This window comes from Primulina eburnea, chromosome 11 (genome assembly GCF_022965805.1).
Source record: "Primulina eburnea isolate SZY01 chromosome 11, ASM2296580v1, whole genome shotgun sequence".
NCBI classification, from domain to species: Eukaryota; Viridiplantae; Streptophyta; class Magnoliopsida; order Lamiales; family Gesneriaceae; genus Primulina; species Primulina eburnea.
The window spans coordinates 41251135-41260179 of record NC_133111.1 but is presented as its reverse complement, the minus strand read 5'-3'; the positions used below and the strand labels follow the sequence as shown (position 1 = coordinate 41260179).

The 9045-nt window shown below is 36.4% G+C and overlaps 2 protein-coding genes across 7 annotated transcripts; one reads left to right on the top strand and one right to left on the bottom strand.

Moving 5' to 3' along the window:
• LOC140806145 (uncharacterized) lies at window positions 1-8060 on the top strand. 5 transcript variants are annotated; one of them, XM_073162637.1, is made up of 10 exons: window positions 1-386; window positions 1155-2039; window positions 2847-2932; window positions 3240-3380; window positions 3475-4046; window positions 4423-4483; window positions 6593-6803; window positions 7180-7384; window positions 7461-7582; window positions 7680-8060. In XM_073162637.1, exons 1-5 carry the CDS (start codon window positions 9-11, stop codon window positions 3617-3619), a joined length of 1635 nt encoding a protein of 544 aa, XP_073018738.1. In that variant the 5' UTR covers window positions 1-8; the 3' UTR covers window positions 3620-4046; window positions 4423-4483; window positions 6593-6803; window positions 7180-7384; window positions 7461-7582; window positions 7680-8060. The 5 variants fall into 5 exon arrangements, with proteins under 5 accessions (XP_073018738.1, XP_073018741.1, XP_073018739.1 ...); XM_073162640.1 differs by lacking the exon at window positions 6593-6803 and having other exon boundaries at window positions 7192-7384; XM_073162638.1 differs by lacking the exon at window positions 6593-6803.
• On the bottom strand, window positions 4392-7981 carry LOC140806146 (protein CONSERVED IN THE GREEN LINEAGE AND DIATOMS 27, chloroplastic-like). 2 transcript variants are annotated; one of them, XM_073162642.1, is made up of 7 exons: window positions 7754-7981; window positions 7183-7335; window positions 6600-6677; window positions 6094-6189; window positions 5009-5044; window positions 4591-4769; window positions 4392-4506 (listed from the first exon to the last, which is right to left on the bottom strand). In XM_073162642.1, the coding sequence occupies exons 1-7, from the start codon at window positions 7979-7981 to the stop codon at window positions 4404-4406; spliced, it is 873 nt and encodes a 290-aa protein (XP_073018743.1). In that variant the 3' UTR covers window positions 4392-4403. The 2 variants fall into 2 exon arrangements, with proteins under 2 accessions (XP_073018743.1, XP_073018744.1); XM_073162643.1 differs by lacking the exon at window positions 6600-6677.
• Window positions 8061-9045: the final 985 nt, after the last annotated feature.

Genomic DNA, 9045 nt, shown 5'->3' with positions numbered 1-9045 from the left:
TCCTGGATATGGTCGGTCATATGGCGTACGTCACCAAATTCACCGCGCTCCGTCTTCGTCTCTCCGATCACCGCCGTCTGGTTACTTCAATTACGCCAAGTAACGCATTTGATTACGATTCGAATTGTCATCATGTACTTCATAACTTGTACCTGAGGTTCGCGGGGAAACGGCGGCAGAGCAGCAACGCCGAGTGGGCGACGAAGTCCGAGTTCGCCGGGAGGGACGCTTACGATATCCTAGGGGTGTCGCTAACTAGCTCGTTTTCAGAAATTAAAGCTTCGTTCCGTAAATTAGCCAAAGAAACTCACCCTGATCTAGCTCGCTCACAGAGTCATACCTCTAGCGCTTCCGAGAAATTTATTCAAATACTCGCTGCTTACGAGGTGCTTTTATTTTCTGAAGATCAAATGATACAATCTTTTTTTTACGTTTATATTTTGAGTTTTTTTATTTGATTTTATTTGAATTGCCTGATAAATTTGGAATAACTTGTTTATAAATTCTTTTATAGGCAAATAATCTATTTGAAACTTGAGAGTCATTGTTGCGATGTCCATGTTACTAACTTTCCGGAGGGTTCGTGAGCACTATGTAGCTAAGCTATCTATATATGAACTGCCATGTAGAGTATTTGAATCATTACATCAGTTTTGACGAATGGTGTGATATCCTGCAAATAATACTGGATTTTGATGAGCATGAACGTACGTCTCAATGAATTGCTATCTTTTTATAAGAAGGGATATGATGGGCTTGAGATGGTCTCATCTGATATTAGAGAAAATTTTAAACATTGTTTGACCAAAATTTTGAACACTTACTACCGTTTCAATTCTCTATAATAATAATAAATTTACCATAATATTTTCTGAGCAAAAGTTATGTATGTTATAATGTTCGTTCATCAACAAGAAAGCAGTGAATACTAATTGATGCAGACAACTAACTAATGAAGTGGTTGGTATATAGAACTTACATTCTGGGCTCCAGTCACATTGGGAGTCCCATGGCTGATTTTCTTTGTTTGTTCGGCACCTAGTATAAGCATGGGATTGTTTCCAAATCTCCCCTGATCAGACGTAATTTGGCTTATAACTGATTCAATTCAGATACTTTCAGATCTAATTCGGCTTATAACTGATTCAATTCAGATACTTTCAGACCCTGACAAGAGAGCTCATTATGATCGTCATCTTTTATCTCAAAGAAACTTTATTGAAAGAAACTCTAAACGAGATCCCATCATATACAACTATAATTCATATGGAAGCTCAGGCAAGAAGATGGAAGTTGTGGAATGGTTGAAATGGTACAGATATACGGTGAATGACATTTTGGCTGAAAGAAGAGTGATTGCTGGATCTGGTTATTTTGATATCCTGGAAAGAGATTTTTATTCGGCATTGCATATGGCATACTACGGACCTGAGATTGAGTCCCTAGATCTCCTTCCCAACTGTTTTGAAGCTGAAGAGAGGTCTATGCATGCAACATCAGAGGTGTTGCACTTAGTTTCAGGCAGGGACCTTTTTGGAATGGTATGTCTGGCCAACAAGTATCCTGAATTACCTCATTCCTACAAAGTAAAGCTAAAATCTCATGATTCGAGCTCTATCCAATTCGCTGATAATGTGGGTCAACAGTTTCAGTCTGATGATGATAGTCACAAAGATCTCCAGAAGCAATACGTCAGTAGTGATCATCGTTCATCTGATTCTGATGCATATAGAGATCTTGAATTGCACATATCGGGGAGAGTTGTTGCTATGGCTACAAGAGTTCCACCTAAAAATTTTAGCGGCCCACAGGATGAGGATTCCGAAGACCAAATACATGTTAACCTGATATCGAATGAAGAACTGTTACATGGGGTTCAGGTTTTTCCTGGAGATAAACTCGCAGATCCTTCTATTGGATCTGGGATTCCTCTGGGAATTATCGAAGGTTTGGGAACCTCCACTGAAGAAGGAACCTGCAGTGTGTACAATAGCAGAGGCATCAAGACACACATGATCGTGAAGCACCGGACATTGATGGTTTGTCCAATCTCCTCCCACCTCCTCACTTTCTTATAAACAAGAAAAAGAAGTGAAATTTACAAAAGAAAATAGGGCCATCAAACCTTGTGCAACTCAAAAGCATGCAACTCTTCCATTGTCTGTCATCAGTATGAAATCTGTTACATATGTGTTTTGTCTTTTATTTTGTGCTGCGGCATGGGGTGGGCTTTTAGGATATTGTCATATTCAGTTCATGTTCGGGTATTCTCTATCCAACTAAATTATAGGCATAAAATTAATCATTCGTGCAGATTTGCAAACTTATGCAGTATATCTATGATGTTATTGCATATTCATACTCACTACTGTCAAAAGATGATTTTATTCAGCCATAGAGTTCATGTTAAAGACTAATGAATGTCGTTACCATAAATGGGTATGTCATTTCACATGGAACACTATGCCCTCATCCATCTTGTGGAAAACTACATAAGCCATCACGATGTCAAAGATTTGGGAGTGGGAGTGAAGTTTGAAATATTATGGTTCTTGAATACAGGAAGATGCACTGTTTCTGCCTGTTATCACCATACATTTTTTCTGAACCTTTGACAGGGACTTGAAGTCTCATGAAAGTTGTTTGTTCTTCTTAATCTATAAGGCAAAGGTTTGCTCATCTTTTTTTACTGCTAGTGCTATATGCATATTGTGTGACTTTCATGTTCATTATCTTCTTGAATTTGCAAAGCATGAAGTGCTTTCAAGTTGAATTTATGTGGAATGCATTCATATTAATACAGATGTTCCGTTTTCCTGCAATTTTTACATGCACATTTATTTCAGGTGAAACACCTGCATTGGTATCGAATTGGAGATAAATTCTCAATTTGTGAATGCAGATGTAGTAGAGCTTTTCTGCCACCAAGCAAGTAAGCATCTAAATTTTCTTGAAATTTATGGTTAAATCACATCTAGCTTCATCCGGTAAGTCTAGGAAAATGGTATATATCAATGAGAGATAAATGTGTTCACTTGGGATGACATCTTTCAACTTTTCTGAAATATTCTCGGTTCTGTCCACCATAATTTGTAAAAAAGATTTAAAAAAATGTACGCTATTGAGTTCATTCCTTGTTGTTTATTAGCTACATTTACTGACCTAAGAACTACCGACATATTTTTCCTATTTAAGTTAATAATTTGTCTTAATATCGTTAAAGTTGGTACCTGCTGCAGATTTTGGTTGTTTGAACCTCGCAGTGCCATGCATGACGTAGGAGGTTGGTATGTTGAGACATTTGGAAGATATAAGAAAGGAAAGACTGTTCCAGACCAGAGGTGGTGGGATGGCATAGATACAACTGAACAATTTGAAGAGTATGTAATTCACACTCAAATATACAATATCTATGAAAGATTAAATTCTTCTCGGCATTTACAATCAATTTTTTCTTATCAATGTCATCTGCAGGAGGCTTCATCCAGCAATGTACTTACTTGCTCTGGCCTATAGAACCCTGGATATTGAAAATGCGAGGGAAAGGAAACAGACAATTATGGATAAAGTTGAAGGAAAAATGTCTAAATTATTCAGTTGGTGTCAGAAGCTTGCATAGGTTTTGTGCAACTAGCACTTGATATGATGAAAATGATGCTGATATGGTATTATAAAGATGTCATGTATTGGCATGGGTATATTCAAGTATTAGGAGAATCAGTATTCTGGTTCCTGCGGTGGCCAACGATGAATACATGAAAGTATTATGCACAGATTCTGTGGGAAGGTCAATAATTTTCTCATTACCACCCTGAGACTTGGAAGTTCTAACTATTTTGTGTAGCAGATTTATAGTAGCTCTAGGGTCGATACTTTAAAAGGGAGAGCTTGTGAAGAGTGTAAAGAAGGAAATATGATTAAAGAAGCTTGTAATGAAGGTCCATATGAAGCAGAAGTGAACCAACAGCAATTCGGACAAATGGGGTCTTGAAGATGATTGCCCGGGAAGAAATATCTCCCTGATTCAGGATACCGATTTAGATATGGTATCCTAAATTTTTCCATTTGTTTTTTCAGATTTAGTATCTTGAATATGCGCAACACCCTCCGAAAAACTAGCTTGCACCATCTGGAATTCTTCATTATTTATCGAACTGTATGAATTTGATCAATTGCTATTGTGCAAACATTGAAAAATTCAAATTAAAAGTCATGTAATTTCTACAATTAATACTTTTAAGTAACTCTAAAATATCTATATTTTCTCCAAATGTAAGCCAAATGATTTACAACACCTGAAAATCTACATTACCTAGCTTGTCCTGATCATGATTAAATTGATTTTCACGAACTCACTTAACTAGGTCTTCCCATTTGTAATATCGCCCACCTGCTAATGCACGCTAAAATATGTCGCTGCAGTAGACAGGCCTTGCTTCTGAAGCCGCAGCTGCTAGATCATCATCAGTCTTTACATCAACTGGTAATCTTAACAGCTCCTCCTTCCTGTATAATTATATTGAAATTACAATTAGTGTCATTGTCATGTTTTCTCAACTAAAGATGTGGAGTCTCCATGGTAGTTGTTACCTTATATTGAATTTTGAATTGATCTTTGAGACAGAACCATCGGATTGATTTTCTTGGACAAAAGTCTTCTGGATGAAGTCCTCTACCGGTGTTATGAAAATAAATAATGAAACAGCTGTAACAAGCAGCACTCCTGTTCCAACCAGAGTCTGCTTCAGTAACTTGATGACTGGCTTGACCTATGCACATAGATCACAAGTTTCACGCTGAGGGTGAGTTCTCATGATAACCTGACTAAGACTTTGATGCTCTAAGAATTAATTTATTTTTTTACTGCACAATAAGCTTTTGATTGATCAATCTTTTGAGGAATTTTAATTTTGTCATCTATTTGTGGTCCTGTGCAGCATAAATTGTTTTGTCCCTATCATCAAATTTGAGATCTATGAAACGAAAATACACTTTATCCATCTCGTACCTTATATGATCCCAGTAATCTATCACGAGCAAGGATCTGTAAAAAAAAGAGAGAGAAATGGCTGTGATAAGTACTCAAATGAGTTTATATTGTCTTTTGGAGGTTTTGGTTGGGCAACAGAAAAATCTCTTTTGAGTCATCCAAGGCAACAAAATGGCCGACTATGATGAGTCTTGTTTTTTTCTTGATTCTTGATCCTAGCCTGCCGTTAGTTTCTGTAGTTGGCCCATTTCATCTGGAGGAAATAATTGATTGTTGTTTTGTTTTTCATTTGAATTCCTCCTGACATCTTATTAACTTACTACTTTTACAGCTGTAATTACATCTTTCAAGTTAGAAGACTGGTGAGGAAGTCTATTTACTTAATTACTTTACTTGGGAGGCAATAGCAAAGCTTTGGCAATTTATTGGCCCTGCTTTATCCATTTCTTTTTTTCAAAACAAAAAACATTTTGTGTCTTCTTTCACTTCTGAAATTAGCCTATGCATTAATTCTGGCAGGGAGTACAGAAAATAGTCTAATTGGTTGCTATTTTTTTTCAACCTAGATACATGCCTCTTCACATAAAAGCAAGTCTTCCTAATTAAATAGCATATTTTTCTATTTTATTTCAATTTAACAGCATATTCTTCTCATAATATATCTCCCTTGATCTTATCTGTCTGTTTTTTTTTATTATATATATAACATATATACGTATAAAATATTTAGCCCCCGGATTTACTTTGAAATGGATTGTCATAAAGGACAACCCCCCTTAAATTTGCTATATTTTAGTAATTGGGTGCTAAATGTTATAATTTTGTTTTAAAAGAAACCTATCTTCTATCAGATCATTAAATGCCGCAGAGTTACAGAAAATCTAATAGAACCCCTTGCATGAGTGGGAATTTTTTTTTTAGTTTTCCATTTAAATAGGAAAGATTGAACTGCAGATATCTATACTAAAATTTTGACATCTGAAAAGGCTGGGTCTCGTAATCTTTGCATTATGCCATTTGCAGGGAGATATGGAGTTTGAAATTGATTTTTAGGCAAAAATTTAATCTTAATGCTGTCAATACAGTTTTGAATAGGCACTGACCTCTGGTGGTTTCACCCACATTTGACCATCATACCATCCAGTTTCTTCATAAGGTATGACTGCCGATAATAGCCTATCTCCGACATAGCTCCATCCCTGTCAAATTCATTATACTAAGCTTAGGATGCATGGAGACAATAAAGTCTTGAAAGTTGATAAGGAAAAGAAATAATTTGAATATGTAAATCTGCTCAGTTAGACAAACATGAGACATGCCATTAAAAGAGGCATGGTATTATGAAATCTAATATTCTTCTGTTTTTTCCGGTTAATAACTAACACAACAGACGGAGATGTAGAAAATCAAATTAGAAGCATCGTTCCTTTCATTTCTAGAAGATTGAATTCATTTCATATAAATTGCAGAAGTTGGCAAAAGATCCTGACAGTAGCTACTTCAGCTGACATGTATGCACGGTTGATGTCTTTTATCTTCTGTTTTTTGGTGCTACCCGTGTTGTGTGTTGCAGTAAGTAAGTAAATGTTTCAATAAGGACAGGACATACCAGATAAATCCTCAGGACAATTAAAGAAACAAGAAAAAGTGTTCCTATACCAGCAGCAAGGAAGAAACGTAAAGGATCCTGCTTGGTTAAAAAAGTGTTAGCCTCTCGTAGTTTCAGAGAAAAGGTGTAGATAATTAAACACCAGAAATTGAATGAGTTGCCTGCATGGAGAGAGTGGTGATCATGCAATACAGACCCTTCGTGGCAAGTCTGTCTTTTTTTTTTATGGATATATATAAAGCAAATAGAAAATTTTATTCAAAGACCAGAACCAGTACAATCAGCAAGAAGTACACGAGCAAGAAAACTAGGAGCATAATAAAGAACTGTGGGACTAGCATATGAATGTACCGCCATAGCCATAGAATGGGCCGTCATATTTGAACAAAACAAATTTTCATGATGATTCTACCGCTAAGAGGGAACGACACTGACATAGTAAAGCACCAAATTCCATAAGATCTGTATTATTCCCAGGAATTGCATCCAGCACGAGCTTTGAATTTTTTTTCTTAAATCAACCTATGTAAATTTTTTTTAATTTTTTTACTTTTGACAGAACCGATCCATATACTTACAGTACCTTTGATAGATTGAAGCTTGCTGCTGCAATAGGCACTCCCAGGACTGTGAAAGTGGCTAACCAAAGTCCTCCTAGGCGCAAGAAAAAGGATCCTGGACCCAGCTCAGCCCATGAGTAGAGTGTTGATTCTTTCAGAGACGAGTATTCATTTACCTACGAAAGCACCAGATGTTTAGTTGGTGGAACTCACAGCAAAAAAATTGTGATCAGAATGTAAATTTAATATATCAGCATTATCTTGCTTCATTTTTTAACAATTTGCCTTCCTAATTTCCCAGGACCTTCATATTTACGTGATCATGGTAATTCAAGTTTGACAACCATTCCCGACTGGTTCAGTGCAACTTAACATATGGGATGGGATTAATGCGGCGGCACAAATATTCTCAGTGTCTCAAAGGTAATCTTACATGAGAGCACACCTCGAAAAAACTTATTGAATTCTACTCAAGATTGCCAATCTTTTTTTCTCAATTAATTCTGGGATTTCGATGAAGTTCCGAGGTGTTCAGGAATTTCATAGAAGAAACCAATTCAACTGTCCTCGGAAACAGAATTACATGATACATACCGGCCTTTGTTCGAATGGCACCTCAACTTCTAATCCTGGATCCCAACTCTGACCAGACGCCCCCCCACCTTCGCCTCCATCCGTTTCATCTTTCAGGCCCCTGACAGCAATCCTTCCCCGTAAAACCCGACACCTTTGGTATGTAAACATCGGGCCAAACCCTTTTCCAGTCTTGATCTCATGTCTAGGACTCGAGACAAGAGTACAATATATACTCAGTCGAAGCATTCTCAATTTTGACACTCGCTAAAGCTGTAGTAATCTGATAAATTTTTTTCCCAGCTCCTAGAATTTAGATTGGAGGAGACCTACGTCGGAATTCCGTGTAAACTTTACATGGACTAAATTGATGGAAGGGGAAATAATTGTCGTTCTTTCCTCATTTGTTTTGTAGTTGGAAGGTCGACTTGATATATTAATTTAGATGTGGTGTAGTAAACGAGATTATCCGGAGGAAGATATTTGTTTTGTGGCTGAGGCAGATGGTGTGCGAGTGTGGAGTGGGTTGAGCATTTCGTGCCAACAAGATCTTTGCACGCTGCGTCCTCTTCGTTACTGCCACTCACCACGTGGAACTATAATGTACTGCGGACTTGGATTCCCTTGGGGAGCAAAAAATGTCTGAAAACAATGGCATTCCCTTCATCAAACATTTGAGAAATTTTCTACAGTTTTTTGAGTTAGGGATGAAGTTCGTTACAGTTGCATCTTGGACCCGAGGTCGTCTCAAACTTAAGATGAGTTACAAATCATCGGCATGGCTTGTAGTTTAAGATTCTCATTATGAATGATGCTATGACATACTCTTTTATGGTTCAAGGGTAGGGTTCTTTTAATAAAATCTTATCATTTTAGTTAATATTAAGTATAAAATCAATTTTTTTACGTATCAATTAATTCACCATTTGCATGTTGATGCTAATATGTATCCGTACATCCATTGCAGGTGGTCATATTTAGTTATGCTATTTTCGATTCTAAAATTATAAAAATAATTTGAACATTTTCTTAATACACTTTTTAAAAATTATATTTGGATATGAATTTTAGAAATTACTATAAGCTCAATCGAAATATAGTTTCTCATAATAATTGTGTAAAAATATTAAATTACTCAATTATTAGTGAACTAAGACACATTAAAAGATGCAAAACTATCTTAAATAACTTACTAGATTCTGCTAGCAATTCCTTCCTTTGCTATGTCGTGTTTTAAATTACCAACTTCTTTATGTCATGAGATTGAAAGGATGTGTGCTAAATTCTGGTGGGGCAATAACAGAGAATCTAAA